The sequence below is a fragment of the Manis javanica genome, chromosome 2 (genome assembly GCF_040802235.1).
Source record: "Manis javanica isolate MJ-LG chromosome 2, MJ_LKY, whole genome shotgun sequence".
NCBI lineage: Eukaryota > Metazoa > Chordata > Mammalia > Pholidota > Manidae > Manis > Manis javanica.
The window spans coordinates 66,260,599-66,281,736 of NC_133157.1; the positions used below are offsets into that span (position 1 = coordinate 66,260,599).

The window sequence follows — 21,138 nt, forward strand, 5'->3', positions numbered from 1 at the left end:
TTACCATAAAAACCCTACCTCAGTATCAACTCCTCAGTGTTAGACTGTGTTTTCTTCACACAATTATACTAGTCAGACTGAGAGATTCAAAATAACCTGGGAATGAAGTAAATAAAGTTCTAATTTTACCAAGATAGAAAGTCTTGCTAAAATTATAGGTAGATAGTCTAGCACTACTTTAATTACTAGGTAAAGGCCAGTAATATATGTAAAATACTTAGAGATTCTATGGCAGCTGTGTCTTGAAGGCAAAGTCCACAAAAGAACGTTCTTCTGTCAAAAGTGGAAGAAATTTTTAGTCACTGTACTCAACAGATGTATATTCCGTGTCCATAAATTTCACTAATAGTCTTAATATTACAGGGAAGAATCTTTGTTTAGAGGGCTTATTTCTGTCTTCTGAGAGCCTGGTGTTAATGACTCTCCCATTGTACTATCTCAGCTAGACGACTCAGCCTCACAGAAGTTCTTTTCTTTCCGCTTGGCTTCTACTTCTTCTGCTTAGGGTGGCAGGCCTTGCTAACCACCTGCTCTGGAAACTGATACACCCTTAAGGAATGTGTCCCAAGTGCAGTGATGTCAGTGCCTTCCATTTTCAGAATGGTCTTGTCCAACTGCTGTCAGACTACATTCCCTCTGGCTGGGTATATGGGGCCCTATGCATGCAAACAAAAAGGAAGTCTGTGTTCCCTGGGGCTGAGAGCTCTTGCTGACACAGGAAGATCTTACGGCTGATTGGAGTAGTTTTGGGTGTCTTTCATTCAAAGAGCTGAGAACACTTCAGGTATTCTTATCTGTTTTTATCTACTCTTTCATCAGAAAAGAGAGTATGAACTTCATCTTTCAGACAAGGAAGAAGCCAGAGGGGTTGTTGTCTCTCTACCAAAGACCAACCTGTTGGGGCTAGAATGTTGGTCCACTCACTTCCACTCTACTGCTCTAGCAAGACAGTCTTTCTCCTTCAGGAATAAGAATAAGAAATAGAAATAGAATAAGAATAAGAATAAGAATAAGAATAAGAATAAGAATAAGAATAAGAATAAGAATAAGAATAAGAATAAGAATAAGAATAAGAATAAGAATAAGAATAAGAATAAAAGAATAAGAATAGAATAGAATAGAATAGAATAAGAATAGAATAAGAATAAAAGAATAATAAGAAAAGAATAAAAGAATGAGAATAAGAATAAGAATAAAAGAATAAGTAAGAATAAGAATAAGAATAAGAATAAGAATAAGAATAAGAATAAGAATGATGCGTTCATTAGCATGTATCACCTGCCTGCTAGATAGAATACTATGTGCTTTGGGTGTTATATCTAATTCTCACCACAATCCAGTGTGGTAGGTACTCATCCATCCATGTTTTACAAATGAGAAAACTTTGGCCCTGAGATTTTGAATAACCTACTGTTTTTAAGTAGGGTAACTTGTATTTGAGCCTAAACTCTGGCCACAGAGCTCATGGTTTTAACTAGGATGTTATATGTGCTATAAAAAAATATGGGGATGTGCACCCACCCGTGAAAAATAAATGAGAGTAAACGTGGTGCCCGTCTTCAGTCTGGCATACTATGAATGCACCCCAACCTGTCCTCTAAGAGTGTTCTCGGATGCAACCCTTGAGCCCCACAATTCCAGAGTAGTAGGAAATCTAGTCTCTCTCTCAGACTCCTTACCTCTGTTTATGGCCTCAAATCTGTTCCAAAGGGATGCTCCTCTCTTAGAAGGCTATACGTTCTAGAAGCTAGAGAATGCCACTGCACTACCTGTAACCAGTTACATCAATTGGGTTGTAGGGTGGAACTGAGGGAAAAGCAGAGACTGTTAGCTTTTCCTCTGTAGGGGCAGTACAATGTCCTGGGGTGGGCCTCGCCATGGGTGGGCCTGCAGGTGGCTGCTGAAGACACCTGCCGAGGCCTCAGCAACTCCTCAAGGTGGTTGAGGAAAAGAGCCCATCCTCTTAGGGCTCCACTCTCAGGTGTTCTCCCTGCCAAAACAGGCCTGAGGTCTCAGTATGTCTGCTCTGTGGCTTCCTTCACACAGCTGCTTTGCCAGGCTCCGGTGTATCCCCGGAGAGGGCTGGGCTAAGAGGAGACAGTGTCTGGAATATAGTCTATGTCTTAGTTGTGAGCAGCTCAGTCCATGCTGAGAGCTTGAATCTCAGGAAATAGCGGCTGGAAAGGATCTCAGTCCCTTTGTTTCCCCAATTTTCTGGGCCCCTCATGCAAATTTGCCGGCCCTCCCTCACAGTCTTTAAGCTCCTCATCATAAGAATCTCTATTTCAGAAAAAGAGGAAATTTAGATTAGAATGTCCTAGATTGCTGGGTATATAACTGTCTGGTAAAATGTATACTCATTAATGTTGAAATCATTTCACTGCTTCTACTCTATTGTTGCTTGTTCAGTGGTAACAAATTCAGATGCCTCCAAGATAGGCAGCCAGTCCTAATGAGGTTTAGTTTAAGACAGTAGAGCATAGTGGGAACTCTGGGACCCTCAGCTCTCTCTAGTTGTTGACCTGTTAATATATAAGCCCAGGGTTGCCAGATTTTTGTGGATTTTAATATGAAATTTTATTTTTAAATATTGGAAGGAAAATGATGTCCAAAACCCAAACAAAAGCAAAACCCTATGTGAACGACTTCTAGTAACAGTGGGCTAGGTGAGTCAGACTAACCCTCCCTCTGAGAAGAGCAAGGCTTATAGAAATATGCAGAAGCACTTTTTGAAAAGCCTCAATGACTTACTAAGATAATAAACCAATAGGAAAGGGGTCGAAGCTTAGAGAAGTGAGCTGAAGCTTTTTCTATCCTTGGGCATTTGCCCATCCAGAAGAGATGCTTTTGATGAATTACATAAGGTGTAGGTAACAGGAATCAGTCAGGTCTAGGTGAAGAACTTGGTCTTTTACCACCTGCCTCAGTCACCCAAAGGACTAACCAAAGGAGCAGCCAAGAAGCAGGCCTGTGTGGTAGAGTCATATGGCTAAAGGAAAAATGGCTAGACTTAAGTGCTCACCAAAGGCAGAGATCCTGGCACAACAATCCCTGTTCTAGATTGGAAACTTGAAGGAAATCATTTCAAAAGCAGAGTACACACTTTAATCCAGAGGGTTATAAATCCATGGCTCTGAACTCCTAGATCCCTTTGGAGTCTCGTAGGGGGTGAAGGAAGCTAACAGTATCCTAGATCTCAAGTTATTTCTTAAAGTAATTTTTCAAACAAAATGGCCAGAAAACAGTAAAAGATTACAGGCACATAAAGGGACAAAGCAATGTGCACCAGAATCAATAGAAAATATAAAACAGAGGTTAGAACACATGAAAGATTCAGAGAGGTCTAATACAGTTTAATTAGAATCTCAAAAGGAAAGAGAGAGCCTGGGGTATAGGTAAAACTTGCAATGATAATAGGTGAGGATTTCCCAGAACCAATAAAGAAAATCAGTCCACTGATACTAGAAGCCCAGGCAAAATAACAAAAAATTCACATCCAGACACCTCAGAGTACAACTACAGAAAAACCAAGACAAAAAAATCCAAAGAAAAAAGTCAAAATCAAAGACAAAGTTGTTTGACTGACAACTAAATTTTCAACAACACTGAAAATCAGGAGACTGAAATAAAATATGATAGTCTAGAAACCATTTTTCTAAACCAAAAGCAAAAGAAAGACGTTTTTAGACAGACAAAAGCTGAGAGAACGGGCTACTAGCAGACCCACACCAAAAGAAATTCTCAAGAATATTTTTCATTTAGGAGGACATGGAACCTCAGAAATGCAACAAGAATAAACAGCAAGGAAAAGCTAAAAATAGGAATTGGTTTTTGTGAACATTCGATGCATAGAACAAAAATGTTTCGTGGTGCTGAAAATATTTATCATATTAATATTATAGAGAACTAAAATATGCAGCCACAATAGCTATAAGCACCATGAGAGTGATTATAGTTAAGATCTTTGCATATTGTGGAAGTAAGTAAAGATACAAATTACTACTAGACTTTGATAGGTCAAGAATTTACATTGTAATTTCTAGGTAATCTTCACAAAAAATAGAGTAAATGGTATGACTTCTGATCTGAGAGAGGAAAACATAGACTAACTTAAGATTCAATCCAAGAGAAGAAAGAAAAACATGTGGGTCAAATAAAGAGCATATGAGATGGCAGGTTTAAACACAAATATATTCATTATTACTTTAAATGTAGATGAAATAAATACTCTAGGGTAAAAACAGAGCCTGGCACTTTGAAAAAGACAAATATAAGCTCATTATAAGAGAGACATCTAAAACAAAAATATGGAAAATTTGAAGGTTTAAAAAAACAGAAGATATATACAAATAATAACCAAAAATCAAACTCTATGAGTTTCAGATAAAGGTCAAAATTATTGGTAAAGATAAAGAGGGACTCTTCAAAATGATAAAAGATCTGATTCCCCCAGGAAGACCTAACAAATTTAAATTATAAAGCAAAAAATTAACAAAAAAACCATAAGAAGAAACAGAGAAATGTACAATCACCCTGGAATATTTTAATATCCCTCTCAACAATTATTAGAGCAAGTAGATACAAAAATTAGTAAATCTATAGAATATTTGAACAACATAGTTAACATGCCTTGTTTAATGAACATATATAGATACTACACCAAACAACATCAACATATAAGTTATTTTCATGTCACAAGAACATGTATAAAATTAACTATATACAGGGGAAAAACATAATAGTGAGTGTTATCACAAGGGCAATTAAGCTAGAAAGTAATAAAGTGGATACAGGAACACATTTGATAAAATTCTTTTAAAAATCTATACATGATAAAATTCTGCAGGTAGGAATCAGAACGATGTCCCTTAATCTCTTAAAGAATACTGCTGAAGAAAAATCTTGGGCAGAGGCTCTATGTATTGACTGTATTTCTTGCTAACTAGGAAGAACAATCTGACCGAGTCCATTTAGAAGTCAAATGGGCTTGGGCTGCGGAAGTACAAGCATTAGTTTTTACGTGTAATTCAAGTTCGTAACTTTTACACACTTCCCTGTGATTGCTATACTTCATAGTTATTCTAAAGTTTTCAGTAGTGTACCTGGGACAGACAAACATTTAAAGGCATAAAGACAAATATTTGTTAATCTTTCAGAAAATGAAAACTTTTTCCTCAGTAGAAGGGCAGTCCAGGGTAGTGAGACACAGCACAACTTTGCAGTTAAATAATTACTGCATTGGCTGGGTTCAGATTTCAGCTTTGCCACTTACTAGCTCTGTGACTTTGAGCATGTTTTGTGATGCTTCTGAGCCTCAGTTTCCTCATCTGTAAAATGGGAGATATTACCACCTACCTCATAGATGTTATATAGATTAACTCACTCATAGAATAGGAATAATGCTTGGCACATAGTCATTGCTCAGTGTCAACTATTAAAAATCACTAAAGAAGAATCAATACTTCAGAACCCCAGGCACAAACTATAGATAAGGACAAAGAAGAGGCATTTCCTCTTACCAAAACTTTTACAAGCCAGCAAATCAGTTCTCTGTCTTGCTGTGGAGCCAATTCTATCACCTGTGACCTAAACCTAGCCAGGAAACATAACATTTTCTGACTTCCAAGACTGCTCAAGCAAGATTGGGAATGTATTTGATGTTCAAATGTTCAGGCTAAATATTTATCAGGGGGAGGCCTCCTGGCAGCCATCAGTGACAGAGCCATGAATGCTGGGTTGGGGATGCTGCTGAGAGCCACACTGTATCTCATTTCATGTTAATAGCAACTCTGTGAGGCAGAAACTATTATTAGCATCCAAATTTCAAAAATGCACAGCGAGATTAAGAATATTGTCTAATAAGTGCTGGAGATGGAGTTAAACTCAAGCCAAACTGATTCATGCATTCAGTCACCATACTATGCGGCTTCCCATTTCACTTAAGTCTTAACATCTTTCTCTACCTAATGAATGGTCAAGCTGTGTATCAGCCTGAAGTCACTGGTCTTCAGGGAGACCCCACAGTCCTGGTATAGGTTCTGTACTGGGCCCTGGGCTTGTGTAACTATAAAACCTGGGTACTCTTCCAGGGTGGAGAGGGTGTGAAATCAGCCTTGAGGACACCCTGAAAGTCAGTCAGGAGCTTTCTGGTCCTGTATCCATAGGTCTCTTCCTGATCGTGTGAAGGAGCAAAAGCTGCACTTAGGTGCAGCCCTGTGGGTGTGCACTACCCTCACACCAACCCCCCCCCCCCCCCCATGCACATCACTTTCAGCAACAAGCTTCCTGTGACAAGGCATGGGTGACTACAAGACACCTGGCAAACCCTGGGGTCGCAAACTCAAATGACAGGCAGGTAACTCACCAATGAGAGTAGGGCAGAAGGACATAAAACAATAGGAAGTTGTTGGTTAGAACTGGTGTGCCATTTAAAGGCATTCAATTCATGTTTTTTAAGTATGTATATTAATTTTGTGCCAGCAAAAATAAGTGATAATAGGATGGATCTGGTAGCCTGAATCTCCAGTCTGCACGTCGTGATCTAGCCTGTGGTTGTGTTGAAGGTGCTCCAGCCTTAGTTCATTTCAGTCACTGGTTTATATGATGACAGCTGTGCTTATACAACTGCCACCACCCCACCCCTACCCCCATTTGCAAGGCATACAGCTTTGAATGTTTCCTGTTCATTAGCTCATTTAATCTTCAAGACTGCTATGAGGTAAGCACCCCTATTTCATGTAAGGAGAATTAATGCTCAGGGAGGTTAACTAGCTTATGAAGGATTGCACACCTCATAAGGAGTAGAGCCAGGCAGTTTGGTCTCAGAGTCCATGCTTGTTACCACTTTTCCATACTGCCCCTTCTAGAATAAGTAGCACAATACTTTGTAAGTATGGTTTCCAGACCTGGGTATGCATCAATCACTTGGGGAACTTTTCAGGGCTACCCCTTCCCTGCCTGGTCCCTAGATTCACTGAAACATCACCTCCATGATGGGAGCCCATAGCAACAGCCCCAGGTGATTTGTACCTCATCCTCAGGTTGGTGGTCTGCTGACTGATTTGGGGGGAGACCTCTGTTTTCAATCCATCTCTAAGGAGCAAGGCTTCCTGGGATCCATATATCAAAAGTCAAACTTAAACACATTATTGTTCCAACTTGACAGACACAGTTTTTAAAAAATGATAATGGCAACTGATAACTTAGAAGTTGGTTTCAGAAGTGGTTAGGGAAGAAGGGGAAAGAGTGGCAAACGGCTGCAAGGAGGCCTTTGAATAACATGAAGTGGAGAGTGGTCCTCCCCCTGCCCGCTTTCCATCTTGCAGTTACATTTCTGCTAACAGTTTCATCAGTGGCAAGAGGGGCAGGCAACTCTTTTCCCATAAATTGGCAAGTGTATTCCCCATCAAGGAAACCTTTGAAGTCTGTGGTGGGTATATCTAGTGAAGAGAAACATTGAAGACTACAATAGGGACTTTGAAAGAGGCAGGCAGAAACTGTGGCCATCTGAACCTGTAGTCATTCCCCATCCTTCTGCAGTGTTTTTGGCGGCACTCAGGAGAATGTAAAGAGAGAAGAAAGAGGAAAAGGGAAAGAGTGACCAGGAGAGCAATTTTCTGACATTTAAGCTGTACACTCTTGGAGCGTGGTTTGTGTTTGCACCATGGGACAATAAAAGAGCACCCGAATTCTGCCCAGTGCCTTTCAGCTGTGCCTGCAGATGCTGGATAGCCCACTGGCCTTCTCCCCTCTCTGTCCCCACACCATACTTCCAGCGTGGAGCCATTGGAGGTCACATTAAAATGAATAGGAAATCGGCTTTGTGACACTTCTGTTTTATTTTGGATGTGCAACAGCAGTGCTGCCTTGCCTCCTAAAATCCCAAATCAATTGCAGAGGTGGGGAGGGTGGTAGAGAAGGAGAGCGGGCCTGCCTGGTCAGTGGGGCTTCTCTTAGGCTTGTCCCTGCCTTCCCAAATGGTGCTTTAGTTTCTGCTGTGACTGAACTTCTTTGGGAGTATTGCATCTGCTTACATCTGGGAATGGCTTTCTCCCCTCAGGAGACAGCTTTTGTGGAGGCCTGTTTTCTGTTACTGACAAGATAGATAGGTTCCCTCAGTGTTGGGCTTGGAATTCAGATTTATCTACAGCCATTTTTCATATTTTATATTTTAGTTAATTTTAGGTCCACTTGGGATCCAGGTAGATATGGAGATTTATTACATGAAAAGGGGATTAAAGTTCAGACCATGATTGTATGTATTATAATAAAGAGCAAAATGTTTGCAGTGCTTAACATTTTCACTTCATTTTTACTAGCAAAAATGTATTTGATTTTGTTTTCAATTGTTTCCCTTCTAGATGCTTCTCAAATTTTATCTTTGTTACCTAAAATCTGGGCTACACTAAACAGGGCAGTGTCTAGCCCATAGGGCACCTGTGTGCAAAGCAGGTGCTCTCAACAGGAATGCACAGGATAATGAGTCTGGAGAATGGCACCCTTACATATGGGAGAATGCAGCCCCTTGCTCTCTTCTGAGATGGATTTCTCAGATGGGCTCACATTTCTTCTGAGATGAGCTTGGGATGAATTTCTATCCCCACTCACCCCTTCTGGGCAGGGCCCCTTAAAAACTGTTCCTGACAGATCTCGGTATCCTGCTCTCCCTGTTACACTGTGTGAGTGTTCAGGACTTGAAGCACAGTGTAACCAGAAACTTTGTCCAACACTGTGATGTATTGGAAGCAAAGCTGGAGGGTGACTCTCAGTTTATAATCGTAACAGGTATGGATTGCTCTATGAGTCCTGCAATTCAAGGAATGTCGTATTTCTCTGTTGTATGGATCAGACTATCTCTAACAGGGCCACCCCTGTCTGAATGGGCAGGGAGCTCAGTAGTGGCCATTTGGGGTCCCTCCTCTTTTCCAGATCAGCTAAGACAGTGCAGAGGGGATAAAGGCAGGGGGAGGGTGCATGCTGTCCGGGGGAAGAATGCAGCACTCCGGGGCTGGCAGTGCTCCCTGCTGCTCTGTGACACCACATCTGCATGCAATCCCTGCATCTGCCCAGGGCTCTGCTCCGTGGTCCTTGCCACACTACCACTGCCGTGCTTCCCTCAGTGCCCCCTCCATCCTCAGTGGTGCTGCACCCAAGGGGTTCCCCCCTTTTCCAGAACTCAAGTTCTTTTCCCTTTACTGCATTCCTGGACTGCACAGTTTTTCTTTTCTTTCAACTCTGGATTATGAAGCATTCACCCCAGCCCTTGCTACTACCACCCAAGCATCTACTACCATTTCACAAACAGAGAGAGGTTCCTGGCCTAAGAAATGCAAAAGCCTGGGCTCCTGTTTGGTTTCAGGAGGAACAGATGGGTGAATGAATGGATGGTTTCATCTTTTCCTGGTGAAACTTCTTGATGAAGGGGTGCAAAACATGAGGTAGTTTCTCAGTAGATCACCCACTGCATTAATTAAGTACTCAAGAGTACACCTGGTTACAGGATTTCCTACTTTTTTTTTGTAGCATTTCATGGGCAAGACACATATTGTGAGGGAACAGACACATTTAAGAAAGATTTTGCCTTTTAGTAACTTAACGTTTAGTTGGAGTATGGTAGAAGAGGAGGAAAAAAATCCTACAAATTACTGTAAATCATGTTAAAAAGGAATCAATAGAGGAGTATATTAGGGGTTCAGAGAATAAAGAGATCCTACCTGGGTGGGGTAGGGTCAGCAGAGCGATTTCATGAAGGAAGCCTGTATGGATGGATGAAATTGCAACATTGTTCTAAATGGACAGAACAGGCAAAACTGGAGCCTCAGGCTGAGAACTCACCTTTCAAGGGGTGCCATGGGGTAAAACAAGGAGCAGGCAGCAGACTGAGGAAGAATTGTGGAAAGGAAGCTGAGTTCGTTTCCCTTGGCTGCTATAACAAATTACCACAAACTGGATAGCTTAAAAACAGAAATTCATTCTCTCCCGGTTTGGGAAGCCAGCATTCTGAAATCCCATTGTTGGCAGACCCACGCTCACACTCCCTTTGGAGGCTCTAGGGGAGCGGCTCTTCCTTGCCTCTTCCAGCTTCTGCTGGCTGCTGCTGTTCCGTGGCTTGTAGCTACTTCCATCTTGGCCTCTGGCTTCACAAACACCTTCGTGTGTGTGTGTGTGTGTGTGTGTGTGTGTGTGTGTGTGTGTGTGTGTGTGTGTGTGTGTGGTCTCTCTCTGACTCTCATAAGAACTTATGATGTGTGTGTGTGTGTGTGTGTGTGTGTGTGTGTGTGTGTGGTCTCTCTCTGACTCTCATAAGACCTTATGATAGCATATTTAGGGCCCACCTAAATCTAGGATAATCTTATCTCAGACTCTTTAATAACATCTGCAAAAAACTTTTTTCCCCTAAATAAAGTCACATTTACATATTCCAGGGGTTAGGACCTAATATCTTTTGTTTTGGTGGGGGTTAGGGGATGGATTTTTCTGCCTGTCAGAGAGGGTAACACCCAACTCTGAAGAACCTGACAGCTGTGCTGAGAGTGGCTGACCGGGCTTGGGGAGTCATCCAAGACTTTCCCATCAGGAGGTCGTATGAACAAGTCTGGTCCAAAAAGCTCACTCTGGTGAGACTGAGAACAGTTAGAAGACTCCCGCAGGCTAGGGGTGGGAGAGCACCGTGTAAAGGAAGGAGCAGTGGCATGAGAAGGAGTGGATGGATGGTGGGTTTAGCGACTGCTTGGATGTGGTGGGGAGAGAGAGACTCAACAAAGAACACATCCCGTCTAGTGGATGGAGAGCTTAGTGGGCTTTGCTCAGAGCAGAAAGGGAAAAAGGTGGACAATGAGCTAATTTGGTGAGGGAACTGATTTTGAATAAGAGTATTTGTTTTATAAGGAAAACAGCATGTTCTCACTGGTGGTATGAAGCTGGACAATGATCCAAAAATCAAACTTTCAGTGTGTTTATTTTGTTAATGTAATTTTGTTTTAAATTTTTTATGTATTTTAGAGCACAAAAAGACCAAAGTGAGCTCAAGAAATCCAAAAGCAGGTCTTGTAGGGCAGGTCTCAGAGACCAGACCTCAGCTAAGCTGTTGGTTCAGGTCCTCTCAGCTGGAGTTAATGGATCTTTAGTTTGAGATTACTGGGATTCATGCCATTCTTTCCTCTCTACTAACTCTTATTACTTCCCTCTTCTCTCTTTAATTTTTATTTTTCCCAGTTTCTTTTTGCATTCTTAGAATTCGTCATCTTTCTTCAGAGTCTCTGCTTTCTCATAACCCCAGATTTCCATACTCTTCATGGTTAATTATAACCTTATGGTTAATTTTGTTCCCACTGCTAATTGTTTCATTATTTCATTAGTTACATTTTAAGCCTTGAGGGAAATAATTTGATGTGCTGGTTAAGTTTTGCTCCAGACTATATGGCAGGTTGCTGGCCAGCCTATGGATGGCTGCCAATGGAGGTCAGGGACCCACTCCTGGTCCACTCAGCAATGGCCAAGAGGTGGTAGGATCATGTGTTGCAAACAAGGCAACCTAGCTTTTGGCTGGAGCAAAGAAATTGACAGGCATGGTAATCAGCACACGTTAGAGCAGTGGTTTGCGAAGTGTGGTCCCTGGACCACCAGCTTCAGCATCACCAGGAACTTGTTAGAAATCCATATTCTTGGACTCTACCTCAGACCTCCTGAATCAGGAACTCAAGGGTAGGAATCAGTATTTTAACAGACCTTCCAGGAGATTCTGATGCACACTCAAGTTTGAGAACCACTGCTATTAAACTAAAAAAAAAAGAACATCATATGAAGTAAAAATGAATGTTGGAATGAAATTGTTAGAGAAAGTCAGGCAGTTTAGCTTCAACCAAAATGGGAATATTGATGGAAGCTACCCCTAAGAATAAGGAGAAAGTGGCATTTGTTTTAAATCCTTATTTTATTGACATCAGAATGTTACTGTTTCCTGCTGTTGAATGATCTGCATTCTCTGGGTTATATTACCTGCCCCAAACCATAAACTAGGATGAGTACTAATATCCTCCCCACAACAGTACTTCCCTGACCCTCCCTATTCACACTCCTCCTCAAGACCAGCCTAGTGCTGGGTTTCCTCCACACATTCTGACAAATCTTGCTTAATAAATGATTGAGTTTTGTTTTTCTCCAAAGATTCAGTTAACTATTTACTTTGAGTCTTGTGACATTCAGATCATTTACACCTCTCCTGTCTATTGCAGGTCAGGGTAAGAAGATCACTTTGTTAGGGGGTTTGTTTCTATGGCTCTAATTTACATGAACATGAATTAAAGGAACAGCAACAACATAAAGAGTGAAGATGGGAAAGAAAGTGAAAGAAGAAGCCCTTTCTGTCCTTGCAGGGAGGATGAACAGGTCAAAACTTAGCACAGGGTGGGCACTGGGGTGTGTTTAGCTGGTGAAAAATTTAAAGAGGCCCCAAAAAACACAGTAATCAAGATAAATTATGTAATGCAGTATTTTTAAAACTGAAATATAGTTTATATGGTAATTCATCAGTTAAAATATACATTACCAAATGCTCACCATGATAAGTGTAGTCACCATTTGTCACCATATAATGCAGTGTATTTAAAAGTTGAAATCAGTGTGAATAAAATCCTTGATAAGTAAAGTATCAACATTTTAAATAGAACAGGCTTCAATTCCCTCTTTGCCTAGTAGGCTTATTAACTCGAGATGATGGCCAACATCCACCCAACCCTCCCAGGTAGAGGGAGGACACTGGAGCCACGGCTTGAGTTCTGCTGAACAGATATGTTGCTGACTCAGTTTGCAGCAAGATAAGCACTCACTGTTTCCTGCTCCTAAGTGTACAGAAGCTACATTAAGCATTCCAAGGAGCACTGGAATTAGAAAAAGGTGCTATATTCCTGACTGATTAAAGTCTCTCTTGGTTTATTTCCTTTATTCATAAAGAGTCACCTTGGAACTTCTAATCCATCCTCATAACCGAGAATGCTCTTTCTCCCCGTCCATAGTGGGGATGGCTGCTTGGTCCTATCATTCACGTATCCTGATCCCTCCTTCATGGTAACCACCAGTCATTGCTATTTTGTTCATTTTGTTTTGTTTTGTTTTTATATTCTACAAATAAGTGAAATCTGCAGGTTTTTAATCTTTAACCTCTCTTCTCACTTCCCACTCTAGGGCCTTTTCAATTAATCTCCCTCTCTCTTTTCCATCATGCACAGTTGATGATAAGAGAAAAGTGCCTGGGATTCACATGTATCAAAGCTGTGTTCTCTAAAGAAAAACATGACAGTGAAAATCCAGTGATTCTTCCACTTGTGCAGAATTCCCTTCATGAATGGCCACAGAAGTCTCTATCTGACCTTCTCATTTTTTTTCATCAAGCTGATATAGCATTCATTCATTTGACCAATATTCTTTGATTGCCTCCTAAGAGTAGGCACTTTTCTAAGCCCTTAGACAAAATTCCTGCCATTATATAGTAGCCACTCATTCTAGCACATATATATTTACACAGGCAAGAAAAAATACATTACTTTATGATCCTAAATTAATTATGAGTTGAAGTTCTCATTCCACAGGCAGGCAAAAATTCAATGTTGTGCATTTTTAGAGACCTATCTTAGAACTCTGTAGGATCATCTAAACATCTAAAGACTTTCTTGTTTGCTGGAAAATGGTTGGATCTGTCTGGTGTTCAGTCCATGGTTATCATCACTGATGCCCTTCCCAAATCCTCACAGTCCCTTGAAAGCAGATGGCTCCATAGCTTCTGTGCCAGGTTGGCCTAGAGCTCATTCTTCAGGGTTGGAGGGGGTCCCCATGTTCAAGGTTTTCCTCATATGGAGTTTCCAAAATGTATTTCCTTCCTTTTAGTTTGCATAAATACCATTAAAGCCTTCTTCTTTGACATGATAAGGACAAGGGACAAGTGCTTGGTTCACTAATCCAAAAAGAGAGTTAAAACAGTAAAAGAGGTGATTAAATATATACATATCTTGACCATTACAGTTTAGCACAAAACCTGTAAATGTATGTTCATTTGCCAAGCTTTTCATCTTGGTCCAAAACCTTTCTTTCAATATGAGCACAGTATTTGCATTGTGATTATCTTTCTTTAGGATATTTTCACTCATAATTCATTATATGTAATGTTCATCTTTAACTTCTTTGTATCAGTGGGAACTTAAAGACACTTGTGAAGTAATTAGAAGAAGGAATTTTCTATTCTTTTTATTTCTCCCCAGTATTTTATAATATCTCACATCTAATTTGGCAGTATTAGCTAACTGCTGTTACCTAATTCTTCCCAAGACATTCAACCTAATTTTTTCTTTTTAATTGAAGCATCATTAATATATAATCTTATATTGTATCAACTATACAACACAGTGCTTCAGCAGTTTCCTATTTTATTAAATCCTCACCCCCACTAGTGCAGTTACTATCTGTCAACATAGGAACATGTTACAGAATCATTGGCTATATTCTTCATGCTGCACTTCCATCCCTTTGACCGACTTATGTTATGATTAAGAGTTTTTGTGTCCTTTTATCCCCCTCACCCTGCCCACTGATAGACCCCAAACCCTCCCTCATGGTAACCAACAGTCACCTCTCAGTGTCTGTGAGTCAGCTGCTATTTTGTTCATTTTGTTTTGTTTTGATTTTAGGTTCTACAAATAAGTAAAATCATATGATATTTGTCTCTCTCTTCCTGGCTTGTTTCACTAAGCATAATAACCTCGAGGTACATCTGTGTTATTGCAGGATTTCTTTCTTGTGGCTGAATACTAACCATTGTGTATATGTACCATATCTTCTTTATCCATTCATCTACTGATGGACACTTTGGTTGCTTCCATATATTGGCTATTGTAAATAATGTAGCAGTAAGCATAGGGTGCTTATATCTTTTTGAATTAGGGATTTTGTTTTCTTTGGGTGAATTCCTACAAGTAGAATTACTGGGTCAAATGGTATTTCTACATTTATTTTTTTGAGGAACCTCCATACTGCTTTCCATAGTTGCTGCACCAATTGACATTCCCATCAACAGTGTAGGAGGATTCCCTTTTCTCCACATCCTGGCCATTTAACCTAATTTTCATAGAAAGAACTCTTCCTCTTTATACATATTTTATACATTATCACTGGTTTACATATAATTTAATAATTGCATAGTCTCAATAACAAGTACAACATGCATTAACATATTTAAGAACTGACTCTTGATAACACATAACCGTTGGAGGCAGGAGGTGACTATATAGAAGAGTGATGTATTGAGCACAGACATCCAGTGTGCTGTGGACACCAACCAGATTTTACAGAAGAAATGGAAACCATAGGTTCATCTGTAGAGTTCAGTGGAGATCAGTTAGGACATTTTACAAGTATTGCTTAAATATTTACAAGTATTGCTTAAAACTGTACTCCCCTACCCTCTTTCCAATAAGTACCACCAATTAAAGATATGAGTAGAAAAATCCTTAATCTTGAAACTTACAATGATACAAAAAAAAGAACAGGTCTTAATTTTTCAGTTCTTGAAGTTTTGAATTCGATTTCATTACATTTTCTTAAATTGGTAGGGATTTTAAGTCTATCTTTATTCATAAGTAAATGATTTTAACTTTTTTCACTATTTTCACTTACCCTGTTGTATACGTATGAATGAAGAGTTATATAGACAAGAAAGGGAGGAGAGGACAAAGAAGGAAAGAGGGAAGAGAAGACAGGAAGAGGAGTGAAAGCTAATAATCTGGTTTCTATACAGAATGAATGCTTGGCTCCTAAAGAATCCAGATGCCCCTATATGGGCATCGTGTGGAATATGACCTAGCAACATGTACCAGTATGAAATTTGCTGAGCATCAGTTGGGTTATTAAAAAGAAAATAAACCCTCTGTTTCCATAGATCAAGTTTATGAATGTGGAACCAGCGGGAAGCAGCACTTGTCCAGTTGTGAGATAGCTTCTAGCTTCCAAGATCAGATCTGAGCTTCTCCATCTAGTCATCTTCATAGAGTAATTTGATTTAATGTATTTGCCCATAAATGTATGACTGACCACTGAACTTGCTGCTAGAGCAGTCTTTCCAAAGCACAACTCTGATACATCAACTTTTAGCTCAAAAAACTCCTACATTTTCCCTTGTGTAATGAGTAAATTTCTTGTCCCTGGCAATCAGTTAGATTCCCCCAAACAAGGCTTTCTCACTTACTGCTCAGTACTGCCCAGTATCTAGACACTCTTGTGCTGGTACTAGTACCCTGGGTGTTTGATTGTGATCTTATGTGATTAGAATGCATGTATTGACTTCATCCTTATTTCTGTTAGGAATAGATGAGAGCTACAAGGAATAGAATCTCCCTCTCCTTTCCAGAAATACTGGTTTTATTTTCTTCAATATGGAATCTTTTTTTCTTCCTTTATGCCAGTGTTTCCCAAACTTCTTTTTATCAGTATCCCTATATTAGTATCTGTCTTTAAATGGACAACTTTGTTTTCCCTTAAATTTAGTTATTTATTAGAGAAAGTTTACATCAGTGCTCTACATGGAAAAAATAATATGCTTTGATAAATAAAAGCTCACCATAAAAATGAATTCAGAAAAAGCATGCAATGATATTATCTTCCATCTCAGGTAACTCTTGCCTGAGGCATGCTCTGTCTTAGTTTAAGTGTTAAAAATTGGAGCAGTTTCTCTGTGGTGAAATTCAGAGGATTTCATTATTAGGAGGATTAAAGAATGGAAAATAGAGTGACTTTCTCAATTTTATAAGTAACACACCATGCCCATGAGCATCTAAAAATACTTTCTGTACCATCAAAGTCATCTTGAGTGGTATGTGCTGCACACTTTAGAAAACAGTGCCTTATTCCTGTGAAATGATAAGCAGCCAAAGGGAAAGAAATGATTCTTATTCCTTTTCATGTCCCTCGCCTTTCTAAGCATCTACCCCTTAGGCCTCTAAGCCACCTCACCCCCTCCCAGGGGACACTCAGTTGCCTCAAGCCACCGACTTATTTCATGGGAAGAAATGAGCAATTATTTCTGCAACACTAGCCAGTGGATTGGTTTTCCTTCCCTGAAACAGCAAGATAGTAGGTTTTGCAGGCCCATGGTCTTAGGATAGAGAATGAGTGCTTTTCTTCAAGTTCATGCTGTGTATGTGGCAGGGGGTGTACATGTATGTAGGGGAGGCAGTATAGCAGAGGAAGATGTGGGGGTTTCCCTGAACTAACTTAATTCACAAAGCTGAGTCCATGAAATGCTCCAGTGCTCTGGTAGTTGGCTTGTGCAGTTTCTTATCTAAGATCAACATTCTGGGAAGCTGGATAAGTCTTTGGAGATCATCTTCCCCTCCATCCCCCTGCCTGGCCCTCTCCAGTCTCCTTTTGTGGAAGAGGAAATCAAAGCCCAGAGAATAGGTGTTGTGCCCACATGACTCAGCCTGGAAGCCCCAAATTGGACTCGAATCCAGATGTTTGTGATAGAAACCCATCCCAGTGGCCCTCCTGTATCTGACTTGAGCTCTTCACAGATTTTCTTCCTTTCCAGGCGGTGCTGAGTCCTCTCATAGCCATCGCGCTGAAAATATCCCAGATTCACGAGAGAACCGGCCGGAGGGGCCCCACTGTCATCACCTGAAAGGAGGCAAGATCCCTCACCAGGGCCGAAAGGGAACACTCGGCAGGAGACACTCTACCACGCCTTCTTGCTACCTGTTTGTGCCTCTTATGACTGAAAAAAAACAAAAGATAATTTTCTGGTTGTGGGGTGGGGCTTACATGGGAAAAGAAAAAAATCTGTTTTGTTTGGGTTTTGGTCAGTTCCTCCAAATGCGCTGGGGTCTTCAGTTGTCTGTCAAAGCTGCACTGTCATTTGATAGCTATATTTTGTCACACAAAGGAACCTCCCTTTTTGAGAAAGAGTAAGTGGGCTGGGAAACTGTTAGTCATGGATGGCATCTGTGCAGCATTGGTGCTGGGGAGAAAAGGTCCTGAACTAATGGAGGAGAGCACAGTGCCAGAATTGTGCTGACCCTAGGCCCCAGGCGCTCCCGGAGGAGGACTGAAGGCTCCCTCAGCATGGGGCAGCTCTCAGGCTCTCGCCCAGGTCGGGTCTCCCATGGGGAAAAGCTGTAGCGCTCCTAACTGCCCCCCTCACGCCCACCAGCTACCTGAGGGCCTCCTCTCCCACCGTCCCTTCTCTAAGGCCACTCTGCCACCTTCTCTCACATCCTGTAAAGCTTTCTACAGATCACAATGGCACACCTTCAGCAAAATGTATTAAAGGGTGTTTTTCTCTCTTACTCTGTAAATATTCTTTTAGCTATTAAACTGGCTGCTTTCCTTAAAATTCAGCCATTCATCATGCTGGGAGGAAGCAGTTTCTGGGCAGGACTCTACAAATGAATGCTTAGCATTTTGTGGACCCTTCCCTGATTATATCACATAGGTTGACACATGGGTTTATACTAATTCCTCCTGGGAAAACAAAATACCATCATGTCTGCTATCTCTGACTTTATCTCTCTCCACCATCCTATCTCCCAATAAGGGCCTATTTTAATGCACTTGTTGGGACACAGTTCAGATCTTGCTTAAAAAGCTGTAAAAGGAGACAGTGGAATGCTATAAAAGTAGGAGATTCGATGGATGCTGCAAGAAGACCTTACTGGTGGAACAGTTAGATGGAAGAGAGGGTCCTCAGTGGCTTTCATTGCTCTGGAAAGGGATATTGCAGCTCTAGCAGCCGCCATCTGTGCTCAGCCCCAGCACTTGATGTGTGGGACCTGTTTGCACATGTTTTGCCACCTTGAGAACAACACTCTCACTTATTGTGTCATTCGTGCAGATGACGTGGTGTGCTTTGATGGCTAAGCAATCATGCCTTATTGCTGTAGTCAAGATTAGTGCAAGAAGGGGAACATTCCCAGTAAGGTATTTGTTTCCATTTTCTATCTATGCTTCTGTCAGAAACTTGCTAGGACATTTAGTATCCAATAAAAAAGAAATTCCTTATTTCAACCTTCTTCAAGGTCTGTGGATTTTTGCTTATTTGTTTCACCATTTGAGAAACTCCAATAGTGGTCGCTATTCTGATAAATGTGCCTTTTAGAATACTTGCAAGGGTTGTTTTTCATAATTACGACCTTGGGAATTTATTAAATAAATGGAACAGAAAAGATAATTGCTCAAAACTGCCTTTGGGAGCCAGCAGAAACTAAAATGGCATCTAGTCTTATATAAGTATCTTCATTTAAAAATAATAGGATGGTGCTTTGAGCTGAGATTCTAAAGACCTAGTTATGAAATTTACCAGCAATGGAATATAATTTCCTTACAGCTTCGGTCCTCATCATCTTTAAAGTCCATGATGGCTGTCTGTTCACTACTTAGCTCTGTGTTGGTCAGCACAATTAGATGTATTCTTAGGCTTAGTCAGCTCAAGGTAAGAAAATAATTATTTTTCGTCAAGTTTCTGAACTTTTAGTCATCTCTCACTTTGAGATTCAAATGTAAATTAATCCTCATTTAAAATTGTTTATTTCAGTCTGTCATGTGTGTCCAGCAGCCCAAATCTATATTCATCCCTTCATTCAGCAAACAGACTGAACAACTACTACTCTATGCAGAATCCTGTTTTTGATAGAAAATGTTATTCCTGCTCCTATGCATTTGTAACTGAGAACAGGAGGCTATGAAAGATACATGCAAAGAATCGTAGAGGCACAAGCAGTGGGTGGTAGGTGTTCCAAAAAGTTTGGCTCAGAGATGGCAGGACACTGGGCGCTTGAGGGGTTTCTCAGAGAGCAGTGTTTCCTGGAAATTGTCACCATTTATATAATTTCACCTGGGGTGAATGTAGCAAGAAAAAAGACTAGGAATTGAGAGGGAGGATGGCTGGAAAGGAGGTTTGCTCTGGGTCTAGTAAGTTGTCTTGGGTAAGTGGGGTTGAAGCAGACACAGCGTTATAAATATCAGGCAAAGCACATCCTTGAGCCCAGCTATGCAAAGAAGCAGCTGTACAACTCTATCTTTACAGAACCTTCTTTCTGCTAGGTTGCCACGGGAAAATCCTGTAGTGGCTCTAGAAAACAGCCTTTCTCTAGGACCTACTCAAATTCACATTGCCAACGTATTAGCCCTGCTTTTGATAAAATCCAAGCTTCTCTTGATGAGCTACACATGCATGTTTCTTGCCTTATCCTCTGGAGAGGTAAAAGATAAGGAGTCACTCTCCTGCATATAATGTTCTTTGTGTTCCGAAAGATGGAGCGCCACCCACTGGTCTTTCTTAAGAGTAAATGACTGGAGAGGTCCAGAAATTCTATGGGGACCACAGGAGACAATCATAGAAAACTGTATGGATAGAGTCAGGCCCACTCTTGTGATCAGCTAATATTGAGGAGTTGATACCATGCACCTCCAGAATAATGACAAGCCATAGTCTGCATAATGCAGTCCACCTAGGGCAATGCTACTACCCACCCAGGGGGTATTTGGAAATGTTTGAGCATATGTGCCAGGGAGGCATTTAAGGGGAGGGCACCAAGGATGTTAAATATCCTACCAGTTGTCAGCCAGTCTCCTGGGACAAAAAGTTTGCCTCATCTGTGAGTCTTCATTAGCTGATTTGGAAAATGAGTAGGCAGCCATTATTAAAATGAGGTCATGTATCACATCTTATGGATCAAATGTAAATGTGCAGCCTACATCCACAGTATTCATGGAACAAATAGTGTTACTGATGTTGCAGGCTGAAAGGAAAGACAGGACGTGAAGGCTTTCTGCACGAGAAGCCTCAGACTGATGACCAGTCCCATGGCAGCACATTGGGCTGACAGCTGGTTGCACCAAGCCAGTGTTCTCCGCAGATAATACAGGCAATGACAGGGATAATGGTGTGGGGACTTCTGATTGGCCAGCTGTGGGTCAGTGTAAGGTTTAGGATTTACTTTGACAGCAATACCCATCAGCCATGGCAGGTGTGGGAATCCATCACCTGTGGGAACTGGTAGGGACATAACAGATGACTCCATTTTGTTACTGGCTCATGCACTGGGTACTCTTCAAACATGTGGAACACTAATATCCCAGACACCTGCCTTGAGGATATTT

At 40.9% G+C, this 21,138-nt stretch overlaps 1 protein-coding gene across 1 annotated transcript in view; it reads left to right on the forward strand.

Moving 5' to 3' along the window:
• Positions 1 to 19,049, forward strand: part of PGM5 (phosphoglucomutase 5) — a 190,606-nt gene extending 171,557 nt beyond the window's left edge. Inside the window, exon 11 of the mRNA XM_036991097.2 lies at positions 17,573 to 19,049. Within this exon, the coding sequence (XP_036846992.1) occupies positions 17,573 to 17,662 (90 nt within the window). The 3' untranslated portion in view covers positions 17,663 to 19,049. The remainder of the gene's footprint in view (positions 1 to 17,572) is intronic.
• Positions 19,050 to 21,138: the final 2,089 nt, after the last annotated feature.